Source organism: Mastigoproctus giganteus, chromosome 14, assembly GCF_048544385.1.
Source record: "Mastigoproctus giganteus isolate SK-2022 chromosome 14, ASM4854438v1, whole genome shotgun sequence".
NCBI classification, from domain to species: domain Eukaryota; kingdom Metazoa; phylum Arthropoda; class Arachnida; order Uropygi; family Thelyphonidae; genus Mastigoproctus; species Mastigoproctus giganteus.
In genome coordinates, this window is record NC_143588.1 from 81,887,722 (window position 1) to 81,899,722 (window position 12,001).

General features: G+C 34.6%; 1 protein-coding gene across 1 annotated transcript in view; it reads right to left on the reverse strand.

Moving 5' to 3' along the window:
* Positions 1-1,780: 1,780 nt before the first annotated feature.
* Positions 1,781-12,001, reverse strand: part of NAT1 (N-acetyltransferase 1) — a 321,119-nt gene continuing 310,898 nt past the window's right edge. Inside the window, exon 19 of the mRNA XM_090388830.1 lies at positions 1,781-2,523. Coding sequence (XP_090244956.1) covers positions 2,455-2,523 — 69 coding nt within the window. The 3' untranslated portion in view covers positions 1,781-2,454. The remainder of the gene's footprint in view (positions 2,524-12,001) is intronic.

The window sequence follows — 12,001 nt, forward strand, 5'->3', positions numbered from 1 at the left end:
CTACCCTGAATCCAAGGATGCTCTCAAAATTATGGCTAAAGGTTTGTTTGCTGCCTACTTTAATATAACTGGGTAGATCCCACCCACCCCAGGTGCACTTCTTATGTTTAACTACAAAAAATTTCTCCTCCACTGTTCTCTCAGTTATTACAAAAAATCATTTTGCTCCCTGTTAAGAGTTAAAACTTCTGGCATCCACCTCCCTTAATCCTCATGTCTGAATGTAGATGCAAAATACTTATTCAGTTTGTCAGCAACCTGAGCAGGATCATCAACAGTCAAACCATTGATATCAAGTGAACCAACCTGATTCATCCCCTTCCTTCTAGAGTTTACATAAGTAAAGAAGTCTTTGTTGCTTTTTTTTGCATCCTTTGCCAATGATTTCTTGTAATCTGTCTTCCTATGCCTAACCTTCTTTGTTACTTGATGAGACTAGTCACTGGTATCTGCCATAGGTTTCTGTGTCGCCTGATAATTTATATGCATTCATGTATTTTAATTCTTTGCCATGAGCCTCATCAGTTCATCTGATACTTACTTAGGCCTATACCTTGAAGAGATTTCTCAATTGGTATGAAAAGCCTAGTAGCTTCTATGATTAATTCTTGAATGTTGTATATCTGGCCAGTTGGCAGTTATGGATCTCTAATTCTCATTCTGCTCATTTCAATCAAATACTGATATCTGTAATGTTGTCATCCTATCCTCTAACTTAAAGAGTACAATGTTTTGTCTACAAAACTGAAATAACAATATCAGTTACTACAGCTCATCATGTAAATTTTCTTAGAATAACAAAAGAACAGACTAACTTGTCTGTTCTTTTGTTATTCTAAGCTTGTGTACACGTGTGCAAACACACTATTTTTTGCCCCCTGTAGTAGCAATAATCTCAATATTTGATATTTAATCAGCCTTTCCCCAATACAAACTTAAGAGTGGGATAACAAAAGGTTGTATTCTATTCCTGCTATTGAGACAGATATAACACTGTGGAAGCTGTGAAACCCTTACAGAATGCATCTTTCCTAACTTTTTTTCTTTCCCTTAGGCAGCAAGTTAGTTATGCTAAATAACCAATCTGCTGCTTAAGAGTATAATTAAATTGTATTAAAATATAACAATCAATGAAGTGAATTAGACACAAATAACAAATCCAGCATGCTATGTTATGGGAATGATTGTAATGTAATGTAAAAATTCTTTACAGCACAAAAAAAAGAAGAAAAAAAGTTATATCTGAGACTTCTTAAATTCATTTAACAGTTTGATTAATTGGTTGCAAAAATACTACTGAATAAAAAATGTATCAATTAAAGTACAATTGCACACACTGTACAAATGTTAAGTCTGTTGTTTTTGATACATAATATGAATTTTAAGGACACTTTCCTTTGATTCTAAATTAGGAAAAAAAATTCTTTATTGTGTTAACACTTGAAATTTGATACTTCATAGTTATTCCGAATATATGTTTATATATTTGGGATAATTATGAAGTATCAAATTTGGGATATATATATAAGTGCAATCTTATGTTTCTTCACAAAAAATAGGAAGAAACCATGTTCAATGGGATAGCTTAAGAAAAGGCCAAAAATCAGGCAGCTAAAAACTATACTGGTAGAGTTAGCAGTCTGTGTATACTTAAGATGTCAGTGTAAATATGCATATAAAAAAAGAAAAAATTGCCTTTTGCGCACCTACCAAGATATTGCTATCAGATCAATAATGCACTTTTTCCTCCATGTTTTAATATTAAATAATAACAACACTATTGAGGTAGATTTGTTCAATTTATTAGTTGACCCAATTACAGGAAGTGTTACCCATAGGACTAAATTCACAATAGGAGACAAAAGATAAAAAAGTTGAAAATTTATGTTAAACTAAAAATCTGCCAGCAGAAACACTTCCTCATACACACACACATACAAAGCTATTGCTTTTGGTGAGGGTATTTCAGTCTTGTAAATCATCCATAGGACAGTAAAATTTACTAAATTAGTAAAGCACACATTTACTTTCAGCATATCAAAATCTAGAGATGTGGAAGATGTTTGATACTGATCTACGTCATTCTCTTGAAATGAAGTGCACAGTCCAGACTTCATTGAAATAGTTTGTGTGCCTGTTACTTTAAAGAGATTTGGTACTAAATCATGCTAGTTGCTGTTATAGGCTTGAAACACAGTACAGGCCACAGAACAGTCAAATTCAGATCATATTTCAGTCAGCAACAAGAGGGAGCAAAGACTCTTGTGGACCTGATCACAAGAACAGAAATAAAGTGCAGCAGTATAAATAAAAATCATCTAACATAAGGATGCTATGTTACCCCAAGGGCCATGATTACAGGAAACTTTGCTGAACACATAAAAAGAATTCCACTCGTAGAATGAAATTCAAATTTCTCTTCTGATCACCACTCAAGACACTAATTTTTGCTATTCAGTTATCACCTTCATCAGAACCTTCTTCTTCTTCTGCTTCTTCTAGCCATGTTAGCCACTGATTCACCTAAAATAAACAGCAATTTAAGAGAAAGTGTCTGCTAAAAATAAAAATCTAAAAAATCTACTCCTTTAATGAATTCTACTACTATTCTCGAGTAATATTTTAGCAAAATACTACAATAAAAAATATGCAAGTAAAATACAAGATGTTATACACTAGCTTTCCCATTATTAGCATTAGTAGAGGCATACGATGCAAGAAAGCAAGCTTATGCAGCATTAGCAAAAAAAAAACACCCTCCCATTTGCCTTCCAAATGCCTGTCCAGCTCAGCCTTAAATTTATTTAGGCTATCAACTTCCACAAAAAAAGGTGGAAGGCTGTTTCACCAATCAACCACCCACTGGCTAAAGACAAATTTCCACATATCTATTCTACAACTGTCTTTCCTCAATTTGAATCTATACCTCCCTCAGGTTCTTAATCTGAGCAAGAGGAAGTATCCCAATCAACATTAAGCCTACTCAAACCATTCAAGACCTTAGACACCTCAATCAGATCACCTCACAGATGCCTACTCTCCAGGCCCTGCAATCTGCAGAACTTAAGCCTTTCTTGGTAAGAACACCCCTTGGTTCCCCTCACCAATCTTTTTACCCTTCTTTGTACTTGTTCTAGCAACTCTACATCCTTCCTAAAATGAGGCCTCCAGACCCGTACACAGTACTGTAGGCGTGGCTTGACCATTGCCTTGTACAACGGGATAATCACCTCCCTGTCCCTGCTAGCAAAATTCCTATATATATCATTGACAAGACTCCATGATCTGCCCTGCCAGTCCATCTGCACTGCTCAGCGAACTTCATATTTGACTGCACAATTACCCCCAGGTCTTTTTTCACTTTCCACTTCTCTGAGTGTAGAGAAGTGGAAACCACACAGTTGGTACGTTTCGCTTGGGTTATTGCTACCAATATGCAGTACTTTGCATTCGTCAATGTTAAACTTCAGTTGCCACTTCTCAGCCCATTTGCCCAACTCATCTAGATAGAGTTGGAGCAGCATACTGTCTTTTCTGTCGTTAACAACCCTGCCAACTTTTGTATCAAAGGTTGGAAGGTATTATAAAAGTGAATAGCAAATTACATGCTGAAGAGCAACACAAACTGGGAGATACTTGTGCAGTTTTTGTGGAGTATATTTTTCCCTCTCTAGCTACCTCTCAAACATTGAGTCATTCATGACATTCTAAATTATTTAAAAATCTTTTCTTGAATACTTCTTGAGCAGCTTCCACTGATGATCCTTAAATTTTTTCCATTGTTCACCTTAAAATGTAATGGTTTCTGTGTTTAATGTACACTGAAAGATCTGAGAGCCTTTAATATAAAAAGTCATTTTTATACTTTTTTGTACATCTTGTTTTTGGCAGTAATTACCATTTTAATATTCTCAGTACAGGATGATGGTTATTTCCAATCTTGTATCATCTGTATACCCTTGTATCTTCAGTTCTTTTTTATAATGATATTTCAGTCAGCAACATATATATATATATATTTTTTTTATAAAAACCCCAAACACGAAAGGTATCAAAACCTATAGTACTTGTTGTTTGTTTGTTTGTTATTTGGTTTTTAGGAGCATTAGCAACTAAGGCCATATTGCTCCGGGGGTATGCGGTGGTCATTCCCTGACCTTTCCACATCCTCCGTATTTGGTGGTGACAGGCTCGAACCCCGGTCTAATCAAGAAGCGTGTGCTACGCACTGCTGCTCCTTCCCACCTGGCTACGGACGCGCCTCTATAGTACTTAGTACCATGCATGGGTTGAAGGAGAAGTATGGGGCAAGGGGATGCCGGAAACTTTGCTCTAGAGACTAAACATGGGTTTCACCACTTCAAGCCTCCAATAAGCAAAGTGGTGGTATTTCACCGGTTGATGAAAGTTATCTACCACCTTTTATATAACAGACATTGCAGCAAAATGCAAGGTCTTATCCACTGTATAAGGCAATTATAAGACCACATCTGGAATAATATGTTCTAGTATGGAGGCCTTATCTGAAAAAAAGACAGCAAGCTTCTTGAAAGGGTCCAAAGATGGGCAACTTGAATGGTGAGATCAGCAAAAGGGGCATATGAGGAAAGGCTTTGATTATGTGGGCTACAGAACTTGGCAACCAGGCACCTCAGAGGTGACCTGATTGAGGTTTATAAGGCTCTGAGAGTGGTTAGTAAAATGAATAAGGTGGAATTTTCACTGTTAAAGAGAATTCCAGAACTTGGAGGCATAAATTCAAATTACAGGGGAAGAGGTTGAGACTAGATTGTAGGAAGTTTTCCTTTAGCCAGCGGGTCATTGATTGTTGGAACAGGTTGCCTGCAGAGGTAGTTAAACTGACAGCTTGAATAAATTTAAAGGTCAATTGAATAGTTACATATGTGAAGAGGGAAGCAAATAATTTGTATTTTCTTATCTTCTCTCTCTCTCTCTTCCCCCCCCCCTCCTTTCCAGCCAGTGCAACAAAAGCCAGTGGCTTCCTTGTGTTACATGGCTATTAGAATTTCGTGTAAATCAGGTACTCTTAATTACAATAACAGTCCAACAAGTTCACATGGAGTGAACATAACAGAAATAAGAAAAGCATAACTAGCTATATTATCATCATAAAAAAAAAAAAAAGGATCTTACACAACCAACTGAAGCTATAAGAGTATACAGAGGATACGAGATTGGAAATGATCATCATCCTGTACTGAGAATATTAAAATGGCAATTACTGCCAAATACAAGATGTACAAAAAAGTACACAAATGACTTTTTATATTAAAAGCTCTCAGATCTGTCCATGTACATTAAATACAGAAACCCTTACATTTTAAGGTGAAGAATGGAAAAAATTTAAGTAACATCAGTGGAAGTTGCTCAAGAAGTATGCAAGAAAAGATTTGTAAAGAATTCAGAATGTCATGAGTCGCTCAAAACACTGGAGGGGTAGCTAGAGAGGAAAAAATATGCTCCACAAATATACTCCTGGTGAGATTTAAAGTACTACAACCTTGCATGTGGTTTTTTCTCTCTTTTTTTTTTTTTAAATTTCATTTTATTTTTTAAAGAATGCTAAACTAATCTATAGTACTAATTCCTAACATTTATCTGTGCATATTCACAAATATCTTTTAATAAAGTCAAATTTTCAAATTTTTTTATTGTCATATTAAAGATATGAGTAATTCAACCTTTCTGCCAAAAGAATCAAGGAATAGTTGAAAAGAGCCACATGTTTGGATTTCATCATGTATACCCAAAGAAAAACACATTAAATCCTTTTATCTATTACACCCACCAGAGTTCAACTATTGTCATTATGCTTGTAATATCAGTTGAGCAAATGCATTAGTTACTTTATGTCATATTTAAAAACTAAATCAAATTATATTTTCTGGTTGAGACTTAGCATTAAAAAACCCATTTCATCTATCCATTTGCTCAAAATGTTTGTCCAGTACTTCCTTGAATTTATTTAAGCCATTAATTTAAAACAAAAAACATATGGAAGTTTGTTCCAGCAATCAACCACCTACTAGATAAAAGAAAAACTTCCACACATCTATTCTGCAACCATCCTCCCCCTCAATTTGAATTTATGCTGTATCATGTGCATATTCTGAGCAAGAGGAAGAATCCCATCAATGCTGATTTGCGCAAGCCATTCAAAGCCTCAAACACCTCAGTCAGATCACCTTGCAGGTGCATAGTATCCAGATGCTGCAATTCGCAGAACTGAAGCCTTTCTTGGTAAGAGCTCTCCTTTGTTTCCCTCACCAATCTCGTTGCCCTTCTCTGTACTCTTAGTCCTCCAGACCTGTATACGGTATTTAAGGCATGGCCTGACCACTGCCTTATACAAAGGGATAATCACCTCCTTATCCCTGCTAGCAAAGTTCCTCTATATTATTGACAAATCCAGAGGTGTATATATTCAGGGTGTGCTGGGTGTGCAGTGCATACCCATGGAATCACAACGTCACCGATATTATATTTTTGCATTTTTTTTTCTGTTAAAGACTCCCCTAATTGTTTGCTGGCTTTGTGATTCCTAAAATTAAATCCTATATACAATGTTTCATGAAGAGGAGAAGTTTTGGCACAAACATTGCATCACATTTGCTTTAATAGCCTGGGTGTGTGGTCACAAATAGACACCTTTGAGCCTTCTAAACAGATGTACAGATTGCGCAGTAGGTCAAATTCTTAGCCTTCCACTGGCTTTTTAAACCATCCAGAAGTCATGGCAGGGTGTGCACTGAGATAACAGCACCCAGTAGTTAGTGGCTGTGATTGTCTATTGTGTGAAGCAATTAAATTCAACGTTGTCACTTGTCATGAGTTGCTGTTTTTGTTTTCTGAGTTTTGTCTGTTTTGTGTGTGTAAAGTGTGAACCAACGTGTTCATGACACCAACTTAGACAACATTTTAATATATATTTATAATTTTTTTTTAGATATAATTTATAACTTTTTTGCACATATTTACAATGGGAACCAGTGTTGACGATGTACTGAATGTCCCGTCTTCTGCCAGAGCTTTTGTGGATTGTATGAACATAGTCGAAGAAGGTAAACTTCGTTGTCCTCTTCCAAATTTACTGCGCAAGCACAAAGATGCAAAAAACTGAGTACATGAGACCTTTCTTCTGTTTCACAATACGATACAGTAGAATGGTTAACTGGATGTGAAGTGCGGTCAAGATGTTTTTGTTGGCCATATTTATTATTCTCCAAAGAGAAAGGTGTTTGGATAAGTATGGGTATTCTGATCTTAATCATTTAGATCAGAATACCCATACTTAACCATAGCTAGAATACCCATACTAGCAGTGCAAAAACAGGAGCACTCCCAACCACATGTTCAGTCATTTTTAAATCTTAAGATGTCTAGAAAACAAATTGACACTCTCATTTACAGCCAAAGAAAAATTGAAATTAGCCATCATAATGAACAAGTCAAGAAAAATGGAGACATTTTAAAAAGATTAATCGATGCTATGTTATTTGGCTAAGCAAGAGCTTCCTTGGAGAAGTCATGATGAGTCTGAAGATTCAGCTAATCAAGGGGATTCAGCTAATCAAGGGAATTATATAGAATTTTTAAATGTGCTCCATGAGTACAATCCTCTTTTAGAGTCATTTAAAGGCATTGACTGTATTTCAAGGAACTTCTTCCACAGTACAAAATGATATCATTAACACTATATCTGATGTAGTTAAAGATGCTATAAAGAAAGAAATTTCTTCTGCTACATTTGTAGCCATTCTTCTGGAAATGTTGTAAACAGAGTTGAGGAATTTAACATTAAGGACAAGTTGGTCAGCCAAACTTATGATGGTGCCTGCGTCACGAGTGGGCATATTAATGGGTTGCAGAGTAAAGTTATTGAGGCCTATCCTTTAGCAATATGTATGCACTGATATGCCCAAGTTTTGAACTTAGTTCTGAAGCAAATCCTCTCGAATATCAGGGAATGTAGATTGTTTCTCCAAACTATCAGTGGATTGGCAGCATATTTTTCTAAATCATCGAAAAGAGATTTCTTTGAAAGATTTTCTTGTTAAAAAATTACCCTCCGCCATACCAACCAGATCAAACTTTACTTCTCATTTAACAAACATAGTAAAACATCACAGAATTAAATTTATTGAACACATTGTGGAGAATTCTGGGGAATGGGATGTGGATGCTGTAATCAAAGCTCATGGTTTTTTGTATTTCTTGCAAGATTTTCAAACAATTTTGTTGCTAGAAATTTTTTGTTCTGTTTGGCTATACTGATATCTTGAATAATATATTGCAAACCTCATCCCATGACACATTGTACTGTTGCAAAAAGGTGCATGATACTATGAAACAGCTTAGGAATGACAAGGAACATGGATTTGATGATATTTGGGTTTCTGCAAAGGAAAAGTATACGGTTGAGGAGCAGAGCATGTGCCTTGAAATGGAAGAAAGATACTCTTCACTTTCAGGAACTTGAATTTTTTCAACTCCTTTGTAGCGAAAGATATGATCAGTATGTAAAAACTTTTCCTGATGGTATTCTAGAAAAATTAAAGGATTTCTAAGGACCAGTTTTTGACCACATTCGCTTGAAAAATGAACTAAAAGTACTTTCTTCTTCTGATGAATTTGCAAGGAAACCAGTGCATTACCTATTAAAATTCATGCAAAAAAAATCAGCTTCAGGTTGCATTCAAAGAAATTTACATATTAGCAGAACTCATGATGATTTCGAGCTCTACTGCTACAGTCAAGCATTCTTTTTCAGCCACGAAGAGAATACAGTCTATAGTGTTATAGAAGAACACAAATGCAGGCAAGGTTATGCGACCAAAGTTCACTCGCCATTGAAAAGGCATTGTTGATGGAACTGAAGAAAAGACCTTCATTTTATGATGATGTGCTAACACAATTCCTAGGGCAAAACAGGAGATTGGGACAGGTGTATAAATAAGTAAAATGAGTTTCAATCCAGAAAAGTAATATTTCCCCAAGTAATTACTTTTCGGATTTCTGTGCGTATCCGTTCTCACTCTTAATTACCCTAACATCAGCCCATGTATTTATTTGTTCCATGATGACTACAAGCAGTTCTTGAAATCCCCAGCACCTTGCTTTCCAGGCTGCTGCTCATTCCAATAGAAGCAGTGTAAGTTTGCTTACGATAGAAGCAAAAGCATTAGCAATATTTTATTACGTAATAGTCGTAATAAAATATGTATTTTATTACGATTATTTATTGTTTGGTTACAAATGTGTTCAATCTTGGGTGGTCGGCACCTAACCCTGTTTTTCCCATAGGACCTGTTGTTTATATTGCACAAGGGTTTCTAGGAACACAACTATTGTGCTATACGAGGACTGACTGTATAGTGTAAATACTTTGAACTTTTAAATGAAGGAGTTATTATTATATCTAAAGGAGGAGGGGAAAAGACCATGGAAAATACCAAACATCAGGATGGAAAGACATTGGGTGGAGATGGAATTAGACAAAGTTTTGAAATCAAACAGAGAAGTGTCAAAGTGGACAGATCAATATTATCCAGAGGTTATTTTCTAAAATATAAGTTCCAGATGATCAGATAAGGTACTGACTGCTCCTATATAAAAAGGGAAATAAAGTAGAATTTAATAATTATAGGTGAATTACACTCCTTGATGTACTAGGTAAAATCTATGCAATTATCTTGGAAAAGAGGGTCAGAAGTATTGTTAAATATAACAGTCAGGTTTTAGGCCAAAAAAGTGATGGCCAGATCAAATATTTTCACTAAGATATGAAACATTTCATTGAAATGTATGAATAACCTATGCACTGTATTTAGGATCTGCTCCAACTTCAGAAATATAAGGGCCAAGTCTTTTAAAGGGGAATAAAAATGGAAAATCTTCATTGAGAGCTGAATGAGGCATTAGAAAACAGTTAAACCTGATCATTAATATATACTCTTGATATTTCTATATAAATTATATAAAAGGTTAGAGACTGGTGGTTTCCAACCATTTCACCACCACGAATGGTAATTTTTGTTTATTAATGATTCTCTGACTTTAAAGGTTCCATCTGCCAGGCAAAACTTTTATTTTTAACTAATAAATAACTGTTTCACCCAGTATCAAACTCCAAATTCTGTCAAACAGCAAAACTGAAAAATCATGCATGGCCAGATTAGTTTATTTTTGTATTTATAAAAGTATTTGGAAAGCTATAGCTTGATATTCAGATAGCCTTTGCTATCAATATTTTGGTGTGAATTTTGTAACTTGTTTTCAGTAAATTAAAAATAACTTCTTTAGTGATTGAAGTTTTGTCAACAGTTTAATTTCTGCAATATTTCATTAACATAAATTCTGTAACATATTGTAAATTTTAATTTTGTAATCTTTGTAAAAGCTCATATTTTACTTGAATTATGGTAGTTACAAGATCCACTTACAATACAAATTCCAGGGACATTGGAACTCAAACAGAAATGCCTGCCTACAAGCATTTCTGGTGTAAGTTGCAACATCATCAAGCATTTCTGGTGTAAGTTGCAACATCATCATTTGTATAGCCAGTGGTATGTATTCTTAGGCTGGTCTAGTTAGACAGACCTAGCCCATATGGAGATTCTTTCTTTCTTTTTTTTTTTTTTTGCAACTGATGTAAGGAGTATACCGATCTCAAATTTGGAGAAATACAGGACTATGTTGAAAAAATGTTGTGAGTTAGATCAGAATACACGTGTCTGCAATTCTGCCCAGACATGTTAGGAGGGACTATATGCTGAAAGCCGTGTGGATTAACTCGAGACTTGAAGGAATCTGCAAGATTCTGGGGGAGGTGAATTTTTTATCAGCATGGCCTACATTTGTAGGTAGTAGTATGCAAAGTCTTACATTTGGTGGGATAGTAGTGTGTATATATATATATATATGTCTTATGAATGGCAGTGTCTGGAACATCAGTTCAATTCTGCCACGTTTCACTATGGTGATAGAGCCTGTAGGATTAAAAACAAAGTAAACCATTTCAGGTTAAATTAGGAATTCAAACCAAAGGAAATTTTGTTTAGAGTTAGACTTTCTTTATAAATAGGGGAACCAATTAGAGATAGATAACCTCAAATAGTTAATCACTCAACTGTCTGCATGAGAAGGAAATTATACAGAAAATGATACATCTTTAAACAAATAGTTATACAATGTGTTAAAGCCAAAAAAATTATACAAAAAATTTAGTTATATAGATGCAAAATATACAGAATTAATAAATATATAAATAATTATACAAAAAAAAATTCAGAGAAAAAGAATTATTATTATTAAAAAAAAAAAAAAAAAAAAAAAAAAGAATTAGCCATTAAAGTTGATAAATGTTCCCGTCCAGCAATTAATGTCCAATCAGTTCAAGACATGAAACAGGTGTTAAGCACAATAAATTTTACAAGATGACAAATTATATTATTGTCATATTTTACACAAATTCTAGAGAAAACAAAGGTGTTATTTAAATATAAACTTAATACTATTTACAAAATACGAACATATATTTAAGAAATGTTAAATTATAGCACATTAAAAAAACAGTTGAGATGAATGTTACAGCTTATACAATTTGTGCTACCAGGCTAATAGCAACGAGAAAATGTTTGAATACATTCCTTAAAAATTTAGAATTTAATAAATTTGGGGAGAAGTTTGGTGAAGTTCTAAAAGAATTTGGGAATTATGAATGAATTTAAGTATAGGTACTGATCAATAATATAAAATAGGTTTATAATTCAGACAATAACTGCCATCTTTTAAGAAAGAGAGCATGAGAAATTCTGAAAGAAGGCAGGAGAAGAAATGAAGACAGATTCCTGACCAGAAGTAAAAGGACCAGTGACAGACAGAAACTGTGAACGAAATTCACTGTAAATAGGGCAAAAGAAAAGAATGTGGGTAGAATCTTCAACAGAACTGCAAAGACAAAGTCTGAAGTTGGAAA